This window comes from Alosa sapidissima, chromosome 19 (genome assembly GCF_018492685.1).
Source record: "Alosa sapidissima isolate fAloSap1 chromosome 19, fAloSap1.pri, whole genome shotgun sequence".
Classification (NCBI taxonomy): Eukaryota; Metazoa; Chordata; class Actinopteri; order Clupeiformes; family Clupeidae; genus Alosa; species Alosa sapidissima.
In genome coordinates, this window is record NC_055975.1 from 2,885,312 (window position 1) to 2,904,358 (window position 19,047).

The following is a 19,047-nucleotide window of genomic DNA, read 5'->3' on the forward strand; positions in this document are numbered from 1 at the left end:
TGAACCCACTTACACTGTACAAGTGACAAGTCACCTTTTTGTCTTGAATTGATGAACTGTTACACTTACTATGCCAAACCAATGTCTGTTTTTTAAGGATCAGAAACAAACCTACAAACTTGCACTTTACAATATTTATGGAACTTGTCTAACAAATGCTGTTGATATTGAACCCAGTTACTCCATTTCCTTTACTTATGCCACACCAATGTCTGTTCATCACTTTATTTTTGATGGTATTGAACTGAAAATGTTAATGGATTTTTTCTGGGGTGGGGTTGTATAAAATCAATTTTACATGTGAAATCTATGAACTAATCATGTTTTGGTACTTGTTGTCTAGCAGATAACAGTGAGAATTGAGTGTGGATAATGCAATTTAGTGAGATAGTTAGAATCATATAGGCCTTTCAGCGTGATTTATTTTTGTGGAAAAAATGTGCTGGACTGGGCGGCGGTCATATTTTGTAGCGCTCTGCGGTACATCTAGTTGACATAGGCTATGCCCCTCAATTTTGTATTTTGAAAATGTCAGTCCATTGTTAATGATTGTGATGGGTTGTGTTGGGATGCTTCTTGCATTGTGTCTTGTGATGGAAAAAGCATCTGTGTAACATGGATCCGAGGTTGCTATTTAAGCATACAATACAACATGTGGTATTTTAACTGTCACTACTGAACATCATTTTATAGCCTAACTATTAAAGGTTTTTGTCGTGCATTCCACACCAAGCAATAGGTTTAGGCTACTGCAGGTTAGACTAGGCCTATGTCCCTTTACCCTTGTTACAGTTTTGTTTCAACAACAAAAAAAAATGTATCAGTCGATATGAACATCGGTAGGGCGAACTTCATGGGTTATATCAGCTAATAATTACGCAAACGTCTTGACCAGTGACTCGTCTTGATCGTGTCACGCCCCCATTCTTGAGGTCCCCTGCCGGGTTGACTCAAACCGTCTGCTACCAGTTGCTGTGAAGACAGGCTGTACGCCCGCTGATCCATTTCGCACGGCTACTTCAGCAGTCTTAAGTCTACGAAGATGTCGGGCTGGTCAGTAAATGATCATAAGAATTACACAAATCCCCCTGCAGCGGGGCAGAAGCGGCCGCGCAGCGAGACTGGGAACAAAGTTATGGTAGTTCTTGGTGCACAATGGGGAGATGAGGGCAAGGGAAAAGTGGTCGACTTATTGGCGACGGACTCCGATATGGTTTGCAGGTGTCAGGTAGGCCTACTGTACATAATTGTCATCACTGTTGGCCTGTTCCTCTATGTTCAGTTAAATGATGTATGTATTTGGTTGGTGATGTTATAGGCTACATATAGCCTATATTTGAAAACATAGCCTAAGCCTACATCTTCCATCCCGATTCTTTGAAGGGCTTGCAAATTAATATCAGTAATGTTCAATTCAATGACAAAACAGTAGGTCTAACACACCTAGTTCCTAGTGCCTTTGTATAGATGTGAAATTTGGATGAGCTGTGAAACACAGGCTGTGAAATGTGATTTAGACTTTCCCCACTGGGTGATAAGATTGCTATTACATTTTCTTCAGTCCCATAAAACAGAATTATTATTATGAGACAAATTGTAGATTACCTGACACATCCTTACACTTGTGCATGAGACAAAGACCACTTTGACCACAATACATGTGTGCATTCTTCCAGTATGAAATCCCTTTTACTGTCACTGTTTGTGTGGGTCTGTCCATGTCCTCAGTAAATGTCAGTCAGGGCAGGGTCACATTCCCAGGCTGTCTCGACATGTGAGAAGGCCAGATCCCCCCATGGCCCACCCAATGCAGAAGATGGAACAGACCAAAGCCAAGACTGTTAAAATAGCTCCCTCTCCTGCTGAAGGGGCTTGGGACCACTTGAGGGGGTAGCACAGTGTTCCCATGCCAGTCATATGGGGGGAAAGGGCAGCCTGTTTGGTAGAAATGGAGAGAGAGAGAGAGAGGGAGGCAAGGTGCACCTAGCCCTCTCAAGTTTGCTCAGTGATGGGGTCTGAAGTCTTCAGATCATGGAGTTCGACTCAGGGTCACTTTTGAACACACTAGGCTCTTTTGGGAAAAGTTCAAGAGATGGTTCATCTGAGAATGTCACTGAGAAGTATCGCAGCTATTTCACTTTGGTCTTTTATTGATTGACAGGGTGGTAACAATGCTGGCCACACAGTGGTAGTAGACGGTCAAGCATACGACTTCCATCTTCTCCCAAGTGGAATCATCAACCCCAAATGCATTTCCCTCATCGGTAAGTGTTGCTGTTGCAATTTCATGTCTTACTTAGGCCCAAATTCCCTTTGCTGCCATTGCCATGTGTGATGTTCAGTTTATACCCTAAAGGTTTTGTTTGTGTTTAGGTAATGGCGTAGTCATCCATTTACCTGGTTTGTTTGAAGAGGGAGAAAAGAATGAGAAGAAAGGTAAAGCAAGATGTCTGACCCACTCAGGCATATTTCACACCCACATTCAAAGCATAAAGGTTATGGGTTGTCATATTTCAAATGGCAGACATTGTGCTGTTTTTTTCTCCTGCAAGGTCTCAAAGGCTGGGAGAAGCGACTGGTCATCTCGGATCGCGCTCACATAGGTATACTACAGAAGATCACATTCAAATAACTGTCATGTCGTACAACACTATGATATATTATCCACATATGATTAATGTAACATGCTGTCTCTGCCTGTCTGTTTATTTGTTCTCTTCTGTAGTGTTTGACTTCCATCAGGAAGTAGACGGCATGCTGGAGGCCCAGAGACAAGCTCAGGAGGGGAAGAGGTGAGAGTGGGGAACAGACTGTGTTTCCTCCCTATGGTCTTTACATGTGTACACAGACACGCAGACACACACATACCTACAACCACACACACACATGTACACTACACGCATGAACTCTCATACCCACTCATGCAGTGCAAACAATTCTTTCTCACGTACACACTCATGCAGTGTAGCCAATGAAATGTAATAATCTGATTATCTTTAACAGCATTGGTACAACAAAGAAAGGCATCGGACCCACATACACAAGCAAGGCATCTCGTACTGGGCTTCGTGTGTGTGACCTTCTAGCTGACTTCAAAGAGTTTTCGGCCAAGTAAGACCATTTAGCCCACTGTCTGACTAATTTATTCACATTCATATAAAAAAAGCAGGACAGTCATGACTAGAATAAAATGTTCCATCTTCATTCTTGAGAAATGGATTACAGTTGTGTTCAGCGATGAAATGCACTGAGGAGAAACCCAAATGTCATCATTGTCGTCCTTAGGTTCAAGCATCTGGTTCAGCAGTACCAGTCCATGTATCCTGGTCTTAAAGTTGATACCGACAGTCAGTTGAAAAAGCTGAAGGTTTGTAAAGCTGAAGGTCATATTATGAGCAGTCATGGAAAGGTTTTTATGAATTACTTTTAAAAACAATTTGTTGTGTTATTTTGTGTTATTTAGGAGTATGCGGAGAAGCTCAGACCCATGGTGAGAGATGGGGTTCATTTCATGTTCGAGGCACTGCATGGACCACCAAAGAAAATCCTTGCTGAAGGGGCCAATGCCGCTCTCCTTGACATTGACTTTGGTAAGGCCTCTGCTGTAATCATCATTATCATTATCCTCTTCTTCCTCCCTCTTGTCATCATCATCATTATCTTCTTCAAACATGAGAACAAAACATGCTGTACAAACCAGGTCTATACAAATGAAAACACCAAAAATCTCAAAGGGTTTTGATTCTCATCCTAGCAAGAGATGGCATTTTACAAGTGAATATTCATAGAGGAGCTTAAATGGTCGAATGCTCGGCCTGGACGCCGAGCTTCTGTATGATGATTAGAGGAACCGTCATAGAGGCTGGACTCTTTTTGACTGACAGCATATGTCGCAATCTGACAGGAAGTGGTTCAAGTTCAAGGGATGCGTTAACGTTAGTGTTGGCTAGTCGAGAGGCAAGGCAAGTTGCAGCTTAAATTCTCATAATTTGGGAGCAATACAGTCGGTTTCTATTTGTCTTTGTAAATAGCATACTGTAAATAAAACCGTAATGTGGAGTTACAGAGTTTGTGACTTGCTTTTGTTTCAGTTGTGTATTTAGGCTGTATTTAGGTAGCGCACTATATAACGGTGTAGACATTCTCTGGGTGTAGGCTACATTATGCCATGTCAACTCTATAGCCTACTGTTTGGCCTATTCTGGGTTTTGGGATAATTGTTGCCCTTAACGAACAATATAGCACCTTAATAATATTAATTGAATAATTGACTATTTTTATCAGAGCTTCCCCTGTTCCAAAGAGCAGCAATCGCCACTGGCAGAATGTTGATTAATGTTTCTGCACATCCTTTTATTAACATCTATAATATATGCCTGAATAGTTTGCCGTTTAGGCAAACCACTCACTTTTACAACATGTAAGGGTGCATCATCTCAGTAACAGTAATACTGAACATTTACAATGTACTGTAGTATGTGTATTGTAGACCTTAAAACTGCTCCCTGCAGAACACAAAAAAGAAACAGACAACAGATTGCTTACTGATTGCAAAATGTCTCTTCAATAAGTGTGAGTTATAACAAGAGTCAATCAATCAAAATCAAGAGCATCAAATGCTGGACTTAATAGTAATATTGAACCATTTGTTGTTATTTCAGCAGCAAATAGTAGCCTAACCCTGAGAGAGACTGTTTTTCTTCAGAGCAACAGCATTGAAATGTCTAAAAAATATAAGGTTGTGGTTGTCATACAAAAGGGGTTGTCCATTACACTTTTAACAGGGTACCTATTCTTTTCTTAGGTACCTATCCTTTTGTAACTTCATCAAACTGTACTTCATCAAACTGTACTGTACTTTTCTTAGGTACCTATCCTTTTGTAACTTCATCAAACTGTACTGTGGGAGGTGTTTGCACTGGACTTGGCATTCCTCCCGCAAATATTGGAGATGTGTATGGAGTATCTAAGGCTTATACCACAAGAGTGGGCATTGGGGCCTTTCCCACAGAGCAACTCAATGTAAGTGTTTCTAGGCCGATCTCTAGGTCTGATTCTGCTTCTTATTCCGATTCTCTGATCCTAATATTCCTCCTGTTTCATACTCCAGATGTCATGGAATGATTATATAAGTACCATGATTATAATTCCAAGCCTACCCTTATAAAGACTGTACGACCATGACCCCATGCTTGACCATCATGTCATGGCAAATTCATAGTAATTGTCATGGACAATTTGACGTGTATGTCACAGAGGCTCCTGTTGCATGGCATACGCCGTGACCTTTACATATGGATTAACCCACTGGACCAGCTGTCAGAATGCGTGAGGGAACTGTTAAAAAACCTGATAGCTCCACGGACAGTCACATGGGCCATAGATAAATTTAGGGCCAGTTCTAGGGTCACAGATAGATTTACGGCCGGGTCAGAGATTGGGTTACTGGAATATGCCCCCTAGCAGGACATATGCTGGAAATTTATAAGGCAAGCCCTCAGTGTTTGGACAGCATATCGACTCAATTTACTGTCCCATCAGAAGGGCCTTGATTCTTTTCACAAGCTATGTTGTGGTGGGTTGTATTGAAGAAATTGTATTGGAGAAGGGATGTGTGAATGTCTTATTCTTCCTCCTCAGCAAATAGGAGAGCTGCTGCAGACACGGGGTCATGAGGTGGGCGTGACCACAGGCAGGAAGAGGCGTTGTGGTTGGCTGGATCTGGTCATCCTGAGATATGCCCACATGATCAATGGTTTTACAGCGTGAGTGGAATATGATGGCTTGTCTTTGACATGTTTGAGTCTCTCATTGGCCTGTTGAATGGGGAAATTGCACCCTCTGCTGTTAGAATGCAATGACTTAAGCTAAATGATGTATCTGGGTAAAACAAAACTCTACAAACCTTAACAGAAGAACATAAAGCAAGTTGTAATTTTTCCTTTTACAGTATTGCACTAACTAAACTGGATATTCTTGACGTTCTGGATGAGATCAAAGTTGGTGTGGCCTATAAACTCAATGGAAAACGGATCCCCCATTTCCCATGTAATTATGATGTCCTAAAGCTATTATGCTACTCTTTCACATACCCACCCCCAGACCCACTACGTTCCACACCCAAATTAATCTCCCACCATATTCTCTCCTTTCCTCAGCCAACATGGATGTTTTAAACAAAGTGGAGGTGGAGTATGAAACCTTCCCTGGCTGGAAGACAGACACATCATCTACTAGGAAATGGGCTGACCTCCCACCAAAAGCCCAGAACTACATCCGCTTTGTGGAGAACCAGATTGGTGTTCCTAGTAAGTGAAACCAACCACAGGTCAAAGTCTCATCAGTACACGTGTAAGATTATATGCTTACCAATTATCTATTGTCTTGACTAAGTTAACAATGTTATCCTTAGTATTATTTGCATACAAAGCGGATTAGTCTTAAATTTAAAGGAAAGACAAAAATCAAGATATTTATATATATATATATAAAAAAAATCTCTGTGGTTTTTGTTCCTCTTGTTCATGCATGACATCTGTCCTTCTTCCGTCTCTCCAACAGTTAAGTGGGTTGGCGTTGGACCGTCCAGAGAGTGCATGATACAGATGTTCTAGAATGCCTCTGCATCATCCAGATGTTCTGGAATGCCTTAGCATTATCCATAGGTTCTCCAGTTCTTCAGCATGCCGCTGAGATGGCAGCTGACGCATCTTGGAAGCATCTCAAGTCCCATCTGCCATCTCCATCTAAACACCAGACGGAATGAAACATTACACACACCTAGGCCTACATTTACTTTCATTTTCATAGGCTGTCCTTTCAGCTTAAACTGTTTTCAGAGGGCATGGCATATTAATGACCTCATCCCAGAATCAGAGTTATGGACACAACAACACTGAAATGGCTGGTCCTCTGATAAGGAACTGTCTAAAGGTTTACAGAAGGCAGTGTTTTACTCAGAAACATAGTTGTTGTGGAACCAGTTTTTTGTTAATCCCACTGCTTGTTTGCACTATAAATATGTGTGGGACAGTTAGCCTACTGAGTTAGTTTCATGTGACATGGGGCTTTCTATTGAAGTGTTTTCCATTTTTCATGGACAGTCACTTTTGATGAGGCATTATCTTGACATTAAAGTGTCAAAACAAGAAGTATCTCTGGCATCCTCATGTTACTTTGTATTTTGTGTTGGGAAAGTTTGTTTGTTTGTTTTCTCATAATAATTAAACGGGATAGTGTACTTTCTACATGCATGAATTACGTTGAACAGTAATGTTTTATTCTGTTGACTTTTGTTGTTGATGATTATGTTGTTATTATTAATTTGGTGTAATTTGGATAAGGGATTTTGGCTTTGCAATAAATTCCAATATATGTTAGTGTCACAGTTATTGTATAACTTGCAATTTTAGGTGATACTGAATTTTCACTCCATACCAGTAGGTGGAGGTCGTTTAGTCATTGCAAAACACAGAAGAAGCCAAGGGTGATAAAGAGTGCCTGGCCCACATCCAAATTTGAAGGAGGGCCTGCGTAAGTTCCCGCGAAATCGTGTTTATACCTCAACGCGGAGCTTTTCCCTCAGTTCAAGAGCTTTGTTTACGGGATCAAAAACCTGCAATAACGTTAACGAAACTATTTCATACTTTGTAGATATGCCTAAGAGATCCTGTCCATTTACGGAGACTTTCTCCTCACAATATAAAATTCATGTTAGTCAAAAGGAATTAAGCAGTCATGGAGTGTTTGGGAACATGTACCGACAAGAAATATACGGTGAGACATTTGAAGTTACTGCTCAATTGCTTCACAACCTCAAAAGAGACCGCTTTTATTGTTTAAATTACTTATTTGTAGCCTGTGTTATATTTTTGAAGTGCTGCCAGTTTTTCGACAATGTTAACAGTTAGTGTTAACGTTAGCTAAGTGAACAGGTCTCGACTGTGTTATAAGGCTAACGTTGATGCTAACCTAGCCTCCAATCAAACTTAAGTTACAAGAGACATTTTAGGTTGACACGGCCAGAGCCCGTTCTCTGACACGGCTTAGCTTAATTGCTAGTGACTATTGCTAGTGCTGCTGTCTCATCTCACATAACGTGTTTCCGCAATCAAGCACGTTTCACTTGTTAATGAAATCGTCCATGTTAACGTTACTTTTGTTTGAGTTCCCATTTAAATCACGGCATGGTTATGTAGTTGAAACTCCGTGGACGTCGAACGAACCGTAACTTATAATAGCTGCTAAGGGGCCAACTAGTTTCAATGTGGGAGTTTAACAACTGTGAGTTAACGTTAGCATCGATGTTGGCTTTTTGATTGTGATGACGCGTATGCCATGCCATAACGTTAGATTGTATCTTGGCCAATTTGGTGGTACAGGGCGAATCGACAGCCATTTGATACGGTCATGCAAAATTGCAATTTTGTATGTTAAAGGGGAACTTGGCAACTATTTCAACGTAATAAACCCGTTTAGAAATCATTTGGATGGTTAAATGACCTGTTCCGGTGAAAATGGTGACTTTTCCCGCTGCCCCTAGCGTCCCCAGGCGGAAAACCAACCTTGCAACATTGAGACTACCGTCCCGGAAAGAGAAGTGAGAAACAAGAAACTCGTTTTAAATCGTGTTTCTTACCTTGTAACATCCACATTGTCTGCCGAACTTATGCTAACCGTTTTGCCAGCTTGTAAACAAATCCATGTGCTTTATCGTTACCTTTTCCCACAGTTTTGAAATAGCATAATGCACAATTTCTCCAGCAGAGGGGGAAATCCTGCCAAGTTTCCCTTTAAACAAAGATCCTTCAGAACAAGCTGAAGCGTTTATCCCATGAGTCTTGACTTTTCAACCCATTGTGATTGAGACGTCGGGGCAAAAAAACTATTTCCGTTTGGTAACACTCCTAAAACTCACTTCAGGAAGTAAACATTGCCTCATTTAAAAACTATTGCGTGTTAAATTTAAACATGTTACTTATGCTGGTGTTGGAGTGTTCTATTAGGCATTTTAAGATGCGCAAAGATTACCTCCTGTCAGAGCAGCTTAATTAGCAATTATGTGCGGTGATTCTGTAGCCTCTTTGCTGTCTCTTACGATAGAAAGCTGCACAAGTAGAGGTTACAGTTTGGGGGAACAGGTGAGTCACGTAGCGCCACACTCCTGGGTAATGTAGTTTACTTAATTAACCCCCTGAGTACACACAGAACCTGATTTGGAGTGCAGTGCCGGTACCTTTCATGTTTTTACTTCGTACCAGCCCACTTCGAGCACTGCTCTTCTATTTCATTCTCTCCTTTTTCTTTTACCACTTTCTCCTTTGCTTTGACCCCTTTTTGACAAGTACCTAAATGTCTGCATGCTCATCCTCTGGTAATGGTATTTATTGTAGTAAATTCGTCTTTGCAATGTGGCTTGAATGTTATTGCTCGGATCTGATGTCTGTCCTCTTCCATTTGATCTGTTAATGGGGTGAAGATGCATTTGGGCATATTTCAGATTTTACTTATGTTTCTCAGAAGTGGCTCCAGTTCTGAATGCTGACCTGATTTGTTGGCATGACTTCCCGCTGATATTTGACTAATTTGCCCTTTAGAAAAGACGAAGAACTTGCTTTTCAATGGGACCAAAGCCGTTATGGACAGACTATGGAAAGTGAGCGGGGAGGACAAGTCATGTAATGGCCATATCTCCAAAGAGGCTCCTATGGCAAATGGAGCCCACACTCTCCTCAAGGGACAGACTGTGATTGGATTCGACGGCAAGCTAAAAAAGACAACAGCTGCTCCAGGTAATTCCTGTATGGTTTAGGCCACACGTGCAATTTCTAACTCGGTGATGCCTAATATGTTGGACCGGTATGTCCGGGAATTTAGAATTGCAACACGTTTCCGCTCACTTTTAGGGGAACACAAACACCTTTGATTGAATAGAAACCAGTGGTGTTGCACTGATATGGGCAGAGTAAAGGGCTGATAAATATGCCATCTTTCAGTAAACATGAATAAAAGGAACAAGGTTGATGTCCATTATCTCTATGTACCTGGGATTTAAACAGCCATTACGTTCCTATTTTATGCTCATTCCAGTTTACTTATTTTATTTCATTTAAGTACCACAAACAATGTCATGGTTGAAGTGTTATCAATGCCGAGTGTTTACCTGCCTTTAACTGAGCGTTTAGCTATGTTTGGCAAACTTTACATGTCAGAATGTCATTTACACAAGTTACAACTTAATTCTACCACTTGAAATTTCCCCTTGAGGATCAATAAAGTATCTATCTCTATCTAAATAAGAACATTTCTACAACCAAGGCCAGATAATTGGCTGTGTTATACCAGATACATTTCCCACCCCTTCCTGTAGTCCTGTAGTAACCAACCAGATTTTGATCCTTTTTTGCCTTATTCTAGCAGTTTGCAGGGAGATTTATATTAGGGCTCAATCAATTAAAACATGTAATCTAATTAATTACATACTCTGATTAAATAATCTAAATGAATCGCATGCATCTATTTTTGCTATGAACATATCTTAAACAAGTTTGGCAGATGAGTGAAATCAATGAACAGCCAAACCAACATTATAGACTTTAAAGTCTTTTTTTTAATTTTTTTATTATAATTTTCCCTTTGGGTCAGGCATCAGCATAATGCCTGGTGTCAGAGTTTTAGCATGATAAATGCAAATGATTGAAGTTACCGCTCACTGTCAATGACTTGCAGAGTAGGCTACCCTAACACCAAGGTAATGTGTGGAATACTATACGATTTATCCTTTTTTTTGGCCATTCAAACATGTAGATTTTTATTCACTAGGTGGTTGCCTTTTCTATCCAGTATGTAGTATAAGTATAAATACTCTTTTGATCCTGTGAGGGAAATTTGGTCACTGCGTTTATCCCAATCCGTGAATAAGTGAGACACACTCGGCACACAGTGAACACAGTGAGGTGAAGCACACACTAATCCCGACACAGTGAGCTGACTTACTACAGCGGCGCTCGGGGAGCAGTGAGGGGTTAGGTGCCTTGCTCAAGGGCACTTCAGCCGTTCCTACTGGTCGGCGTTTGACCTGGCAACCCTCCGGTTACAAGTTCGACGCGCTAACCAGTAGGCCACGGCTGCCCAAGGTGGCAGTCCAGGATAAGAAATAGCAGTTCAAGAAAATAAACTAAATAATTAGAAATTAAAGCAGCATAGCCTACAAGTGCAAGTGGAAATTTAATGTGTGAAGTGATTGGAGTGGAACTAAATGTAACCACCTTCTACATACTTTTGAAGACATTTTGTTTTAACAAATGTAGTCAATTTATTAAGGAAGTTAGTTGGTCATAGGGTAGGCTCAGCAAAACGTTAGCAAAATTAACTTGGACAAGGCTGCTGGCTAGCATTATCTTCAAGAGGTGTGCCAACTCGTGGGCCTAACTCTGGATTGTTTTGCATTAAGGGGTGCTACTTCAGACTTGACTAACTTCTATGGTAGGCAATGGAACTTCCTTACTGTAGAAATAGTAGATTGATGCTCCTGTCAACATTATTGGTCTGGGCATTCTTTTTGGAACATGGGCTTATGCTAAATGTTTCATTCAAAGCAGTGCTTTAGTGCTTAAAGTGACGGGCCTAAAAGTTTGCCTATAAAGCTTCCACATTTAGCTAGTTAGCAAGCTAACAGTTTTACTTTGGAGCTAGCAGTAAATGTTTGTCTATTTGTGTTTGTGTTGGAAGATTGTGTCTCCATGGTTGGTGCGGCAGCTCCCACAGGCTGCAGTGTGTGCCTGAAGGCCAGTGCGTCCAGAAAGCCCTGCTCTCAGTGTGAACGTCCAATCTGCACCTCCTGCACCCAGCAGTGCATCGGCTGCACCAGTCTCTGCTGCACCTTCTGTATCACTGTAGAGTGAGTACAACCACACACACACACCGTCTGCCTGCATTAGCATGGATCAATTGTTCTACATTTACTCCTAATGCCTGCATTACCATGGAGCGCATATATGCACACTTAGGTTAGAATAAGTATAGTATACTCTGTTCTTCTATTTTCTGCAAATTCATTGATGGGATGGTCATTCAGTACATTTACAGACCTGCCAACCCGTACCTGTGAGCCAAGTGTTCACTCGCATTCACCTAGGCCTAATAGTTTGATGTTACCTTGTAATGTTATTATTATTGTTCAACTCTTATTTCAGTAAGTATTATATTTTCCATGTGTTGCTGATGGTTAAAGTTTTCATAACTTGAAGGCACTCAACGAGCGCCGCAGACCTTTCCAAGGTCAAATTTAGCCATTAACGAGTCTACATTTAAAAGTGTAGGATAGATCATGTGTTCCTATATGGAACGGTTCCTGATCGCAATATATTTTGAAAGAATTGTGGGTGTTGTATTTTAGTCACCTTGGGTTCACACAAGGAATGTGGTCTTAAACTGTTGTCCAGAAGGGGGAGCTGTAAGCTGCTTTAGGGCTCAGTAGGATGGATTTAGTGATCGCTTTACCTGCAACATGGCCACTTCACCACACATTGTTTGTTTAGAATTGCTTCATTGTTAATATAGGGTTAATATTTTGTCATTGGTTGTGATGTCTGAGCCAAATTGATTGTTATTCCTCATTTTAAAGGTACACTATACAAGATTTTCACCTTAGTATAACCTTTACGAAGCCAATTTGATGGTAAATGAACTTGTAATGGGCAAATCGTTCACCCAGCATAGCTATACAGTCTAGACATAGCGAGTTGGTACCGAGAAAACCAGCCATGCAACTTCAAGAACGGTGGCCCGACAAATCCCGCGAGAATAGTGAAACATTACCTTGTCAGTAGATATACAGGGTTCCCACGGGTCATGGAATTTCTGGAATATCATGGATCTTTAGGAAGTCTATTCCAGACATGGAAAGTCAGGAAATGTTCTCTTGATCTTGGAATATCAGGGAATTTCATTAATATGAATATATTTTCATGCAGAATTGGTGTATATCTGGTTGTTAGCTGGTTATTAGCTTTACTGCTTGCTTGAGTGTGCCAACTGTGCCCATTTATTCATCTCCCGCTCTAAAAAATTAAAGGTTCTTGAACGCTACGTAGGTGCTCTGAAATCATTGGTCGTGTATTGTGCTTTTCATTATATAGTAAGTAAGTCATGGAAATTCAGTTTTTGTTTTGTCAGGGAAAAGTCATGGAATTTTACTTTTCACTTAGAGTTGGAAATCTGGATATAGCTCTTTGGAGATTGGTTTTTGCCTGTTAATCCTTCACCTCCACAACAAAAGCATTTTCATTGTGTACAGGGAGGACAAGTCACTAGAAGTTTTGCTATTTACAAGTGCATTGTAAAATATAAATATATTGTGGCTCTTGAGGGAGCTCTACAATAGCCAAATGATTTTGATTGCTATAAATGAAGTTTGTTTTGTCTTTTTAGTTGATCGTAGAGTTGGTTACTGTAGTAAAGTGCCTTTCTGACCTTGTGTTGAACTCAAATTTGGTAATGGTTTGTGTAACTCTCTCTAGCCTCTGGGGTTAAGATTAATGAAGGGGTGGGCAAACATACTACTAGATATTCATGAGTTGCTGACTGCTATGTATGGCCAGGAAAGAATTAGCACTTCAGTTACAACATTTCTCTATTTCGGTTCTGTTAATCAGGTTGCACTCAAACTAACTTTGCTACTTTGAGTGTGTGATTCTCTTTCTATGAGAAGATCCGGTTCTGTTCATCAGTAGCACTAAAGACCATGTAGTCTAAAATATTGCTTCATGTATCTCTGCAGTTACACTGATCGGTATGACAAGGCTTATTGCTGTAGCTGCTCATCGTAATCGAAGACTGAAGGACCATGAAGCCAACTAGAGGACTGTGGAATATGCTTGAACTCTTTTTAAACTGTAATGATGCATTGAAATCAATTATAAGACTATATTTTATATGCATGTTTACGTTTTTACTGCAATACTTCTGTATAAATGTGTACATTTGTGTGTTTCCTGTAATAAAGTCTTTAAAGAAGTGGCTGTGTTTGTTTATAAGATGTATGTCTATCATGAAAGTTGTACTGAATCTTTGTTTAACTGGGGGAGAGAAAAACATTGGACCTCTTATTTCCAAATAGTGCTGAAAGTTGTTTGTTCCTTATAAGATATGTTTTATATTTTCATCCCATTTCCCCTAATACCTGTGGCCTTTGAGTGATGTGTATTTGTAGGATGCAAGACTTGAACTGGCTGAACGTTTGTAGTGTGTATGCGCTGAAGTTTCATATCCTGTTCAATAAATTCTTTATCTGGTACATGTAGTTTTGTGGAACTTCATGAGCGCTCTTCTACCATGGACAACAAATAATATCAGTTCTTACCTGGAAATGTCCACAAAGGTTTCATTTCCACAAATGTAGCACATCTGATTTTATAGACATTTAATCAAATACTATGTCTTTTAGTGTGCTATGTGACCAGGAATCTACCTGTAGGTCATTTGAATGTGTGACTAGCTAATTAATATTTGTCAATAGCATAGTTGCCACAACAAAGTTGGACAAAAACCTATCCATAACCATAATGTATATAGAATCAGTTGGTGTGTTTTGTCTCTCTCTCTATTTTGTGTAAGAGGGGGATGTGATTTTCTCAGGTTTCATTCCAACAGCTGAGATTCTTAAATATTCACTTAACAAAAAAGAGACACGCTTAAAGTCCATTACACCAGCAGACATTTACATGCTCCACTGATGCTACCAAAAGCTGCCTCTGTAAAACTCTGAACACGTCTGTGATATTACAGTAAACAACATCTGTGTTTCACTTTCTTTAGAATGCCCTTATCTGTTGTTCACACACTTAAGCACCGCACTGACCTTTCCTCGTGACTTCCTCTTTGTGACTACTCTACATGCACTGGGTGAAATGAATACCATCAGTCTACAATGTATTGTGTCAATCCATGCAGTGTATAGTGCCAGCCAGCGGCCACCCAAGAGATATTGATGTCTTATTTGAGACTAAGCATGACATTAAGTCCACTCTACAAAAAACTGCATAAAATGAAATGACTCAGTCCTGGTAGTCCATGGCCTCTTCAATTCTGTCAAAGATTCTGATTCTGGAATAGATAAGACCTGTATCAGGTTCTGGTCCAGTGTACGGGGGTCTAGTCAATGCAGTGTCTGTCTTGCTGTCTAGGACGGGTGTTCAAACATTTTTTGACTGACTATACCACTATAGGGTCAGCTCTTTGTTTTCAGTTTTACATGCCCTCAATTGACCCACTAAGAGCCATAGTGGGAATTATGTATTATGTATGAATCATTTACACAAATATTTATTATCTGAACAAATCTGAAAATAAATTTGAATGACCTTTATCTTAAAGATAATGATATATTAAACAGACCAGTGAATTTGCTTGCAAAATGATTCATCAGTATTAGCTATGATCGAGTAGTTTTCCCATATACCTCTGATTATTAACTCCTGCATTAACACCATAATTACTAAGAACTGTCAGAAATATAGTGAAATGTACCAAATCAAAACACTCATATTTTGGGGAAGGGGCCGCAGATAGGCCCCAGACGTGTCTGCTCTAGGGAGAGTACCACTGTTCATGCCAAACTTCCACCAACAGAGGGCAGCTCTGGCCCAAACCCAAACTAATTATCAATTAACTTGGGCACACCATGGAAATACGTCAATTAAATAAAGGCTGTATTGTCTGTGTGAGCCTTCACACTGATCTCAGATTTGGATACTGCTTACTTTTTGTCTCTTGGAAAATCTCTGAGGGCACAGCAAAGCCTTCCCACTTCAGTTCTCATTTAAAAAAAACAAACAAATCTAATATCTAATGCATTTCTAATCTCATTTCAAACCTAATGTCATATTGCAGATGTTCGAAATGGGGGGGGGGGGGCGGGGGGGGGGGAAGAAAGATGATTGGGTATCAGGGTGGCAGCCCTTGACAACAGTTGGGCCACCCGTTCATGATCTGCTCGGCCAGTTGTGACCAGTCTGCGGGGAGTTCTCCGCGGTTGGTATCTGCGAGGCGACGCTTGATTTCTGGCTGAGTGCGCAAGCAGCTGCTTCCGATGGTGGGGAGGAGGCGTCCGCATGTCCCAGGCAGCCTGTCTTAAATAATGGTCCTCCGTTAGAGTCAGCCTGTTGGGCCCCACACACGGATTCGGCCAGGGAGGGGCGAGGTGGGCCGGCGGGCGGGTGGGTGGGGGACACAAAGGCACAATGACATCTCTTGTCCTGTGTGATACCTTTATGCTTGGGTCATTTCTCAACATCTGATCTGAGACTTAAACTGCTTTAAAATGTCATTGTTTCATTGTGAGGAAAAATGTGTGTGAGATATGTAATTGGTAGTTTGGATTAATCCTTTCTCTAGTGTGGCTTGAGGTGATAATACAGGCGTTTAGTCGTATGAGTGTTGGGCGATCTTCGATGGTACAGTCTGATTAGTTGTCTGCTGAGCTCCATCCTCCAAGTCCATCTTCGAATGACGTTTTTTGAATGGTGAAGTGTTGAAGCGATTCTTTTTTAAATGGCACCATGCATGCAGCTGTTGTGGTTTTTCATCGTGAGCCCCCGAGCCCTGGCGATTTACTGAAAAAGGTCATGCTCAGACTTCCAGGCTGGGGTCCTCCTCCCTCTCTCCTCTCCCCGTCTCCTCCCTCCTCCTGGGGGCACATGCCAGGGCCTGCTCTGAGGTGGGCCTGCTGGCTGCCGTTCTGCTGGACCGACTTAAGACCAGGCGTGTGGCTTTGTCTCACTCCCTTTCTTGTAAGGACCAGCTGTGCCTGGAGAAAGAGTGTGTGTGTGTCTGTGTATGTGTCTGTGTGTTGAATGTATGTGTGTGTGACTGTGTGTTGAATGTGTGTGTGTCTGTGCGTGTGTGTGCTGTGCAATTGTAAGTATATGACTGTGTGTGTGTGTGTTTCTGTGTGTTGAATGTGTCTGTGTGTGTGTGTGTGTTACTTTGTGTGTTTGGGTGTAAGTGTGTGTGTCGTGTGATTGTAAGTATATGACTGTGTGTGTGTGTGTGTGTGTGTGTGTGTGTGTGTGTGTGTGTGTGTGTGTGTGTGTGTGTGTGTGTGTGTGTGTGTGTGTGTGTGTGTGTGTGTGTGTGTGTGGTTGCACTTGTGTGTGTATTTGAATAGGAGAGGGAAAGAGCGCCTTTCTCAGTGATGCTGCTGCTATAAATATGAGTTAGCTAGGTTGAGTAAGTGACAGCTGTGCACTGGGCCAAGGACACTTCAACACCAGCAACTCGGACGCTCGAGGAGGCAACCACAGCCCAACGCTGAGAGACCAACCACACCAGTCAGTACTACTACATATACTGTTGAAACTACAGTAAGGCCTATCCTGGGCAGGTGGATGATTATAGTGCAGGTGCAAAGTGTGTAAGCACCTGTTGTATCCCTTCTCCTTACAGGCCTTTTACCAGATGATTGTTGATAGAGAGTTGTGTCTGCTGCTGTATTGTTCATCACTTCATGCCATATGAAAACATCTGTGGATTTAAAATGACATTTCCACACTGTGATGGGGACATAGCAGAACACACACAGTTCTGTGGACTGCAGTTCAACATTTCCTGCTCAATGAAGCAGGTTCTTGTTCTTTATTTGATTTCCTAAATTCTGCCGAGTTGAGCCTCAGTAGAAAATTATCATAATCAATTTGAATGGACACTCAGAACTTCGATTAAACATGTTGTCCACCACTTGCTGTTTCCAAAATATATTGAGCCAGGTTGTATTAACCTGATTATTATTTCTTTCTGTTTTTATGGAAGCATGGTGATAGAAATGATTGATCTAAAAGACAAACAGATTAACTGTTTTTTTTACTAGTGTAAACGTGTGGTGGCATGATCCCACTGAGACAGTAGTTTCCTTGAAAGCCAAAATGTCTGATGGCATCCAGGATTGAACATTTTTGGAACATCTCCTTTGTTAACCCTTGAGAAACCAGATGTGCAATCCAAAAGAAGAGAACCCTAGGTTTTATCAACCAATTATAACAATTATTTCTCTTTTTCACTTGAACATCTAGATATAATAATAAATATTACAGTGCAGTTAAACATCATTTTAAAGGAACAATTTAAATGTGTGTGCAGTTCAGGAGTGCTGTTGTGAACTGGTTTTGTGTGATGGCATTGTCCCCTTGAGGCAGTGGTCCTGTTTCTTTGAAAAAAAAAAATGTCTCAGATGACATCCAGGCTGGAACATCGCTGTTTGTTCTTTTTTCATCCTTAAGAATGTGTATGCATGCTACTGTGTTTGTGTGTGTATGTGTGATTTGGTGTGTGTGTGTGTATGCATGTCTCGGTGTGTGTGTGTGTGTGTGTGTGTGTGTGTGTGTGTGTGTGTGTGTGTGCGTGCGTGCGTGCGTGTGCGCATTTCTCGGTGTATCTATGTGTTTGTGTGTGTGTGTGCTACAAGCACCTCTCATTTTCAAGTGTGACCACCTGTCTTTTGTTGGCAAATAAATAAATAAAGAAGTGAACACGGTCGAGCACCAGCTGTCTCGGGTGCCGTGAGCAGAGGTCAAGGGCTCCCACCGCTGGCCTTGGGAGGTGAAGACATGCAACTTTCCACTTCACTTCTTCTCCAAAGTCTTCCTATTACCTGGGGACTGCATGCAAATATCAAACCATACAAAACAGCCTCCATCCCTCCTCCCTCCCTCCTCTCTCTCTCTCGTTCTCTCTCTCTCTCTCTCACACACACACACACACAAACAGCTAGCTGGAAGAGTGGAAGGAAGTCAAGCATCTGTAAAGGTCTCCATTCAGTTATTACAAATAACCTGAGGGAGACTAAATATGTGAATATGTTAAGTGTACATCATACACATGTTAGACTTATAGATTCCACTGGCACTTTTTAGCCACTAATATTATTGCAGCAGAGTGTCCTAACTCTTCTTTCACTCAGTGCTTTCGAGCATTGCCTCTCCAATCACTGTCAACGTGTCCTCACCGTCATAATCCCATATACACATTTAAGAGTTTATGATCTGTTTGACA

General features: G+C 41.2%; 2 protein-coding genes across 2 annotated transcripts; both read left to right on the forward strand.

The window, feature by feature from the left end:
* Nucleotides 1-948: 948 nt before the first annotated feature.
* Nucleotides 949-7,385, forward strand: adss1 (adenylosuccinate synthase 1). The gene is made up of 13 exons (XM_042072790.1): nt 949-1,228; nt 2,162-2,264; nt 2,374-2,436; nt 2,553-2,603; nt 2,726-2,792; nt 3,004-3,111; nt 3,286-3,367; nt 3,464-3,590; nt 4,868-5,022; nt 5,641-5,765; nt 5,951-6,048; nt 6,159-6,308; nt 6,562-7,385. Exons 1-13 carry the CDS (start codon nt 1,043-1,045, stop codon nt 6,612-6,614), a joined length of 1,368 nt encoding a protein of 455 aa, XP_041928724.1. The 5' UTR covers nt 949-1,042; the 3' UTR covers nt 6,615-7,385.
* A 119-nt stretch (nt 7,386-7,504) lies between these two features.
* Nucleotides 7,505-14,296, forward strand: siva1 (SIVA1, apoptosis-inducing factor). The gene is made up of 4 exons (XM_042072791.1): nt 7,505-7,776; nt 9,597-9,791; nt 11,731-11,899; nt 13,781-14,296. Exons 1-4 carry the CDS (start codon nt 7,656-7,658, stop codon nt 13,827-13,829), a joined length of 534 nt encoding a protein of 177 aa, XP_041928725.1. The 5' UTR covers nt 7,505-7,655; the 3' UTR covers nt 13,830-14,296.
* The last annotated feature ends 4,751 nt before the right edge of the window (nt 14,297-19,047 follow it).

Excerpts from the sequence above, each read along its gene's own strand:
- adss1 (XM_042072790.1), top strand. The coding sequence starts at position 1,043 with ATGTCGGGCTGGTCAGTAAATGATCATAAGAATTACACAAATCCCCCT. Across the intron at positions 3,368-3,463 it reads GTCAGTTGAAAAAGCTGAAG|GAGTATGCGGAGAAGCTCAG; the intron begins GTTTGTAAAGCT and ends TGTGTTATTTAG. Across the intron at positions 6,049-6,158 it reads ACGGATCCCCCATTTCCCAT|CCAACATGGATGTTTTAAAC; the intron begins GTAATTATGATG and ends TCCTTTCCTCAG.
- siva1 (XM_042072791.1), top strand. The coding sequence starts at position 7,656 with ATGCCTAAGAGATCCTGTCCATTTACGGAGACTTTCTCCTCACAATAT. Across the intron at positions 9,792-11,730 it reads AAAGACAACAGCTGCTCCAG|ATTGTGTCTCCATGGTTGGT; the intron begins GTAATTCCTGTA and ends TTGTGTTGGAAG. Across the intron at positions 11,900-13,780 it reads ACCTTCTGTATCACTGTAGA|TTACACTGATCGGTATGACA; the intron begins GTGAGTACAACC and ends GTATCTCTGCAG.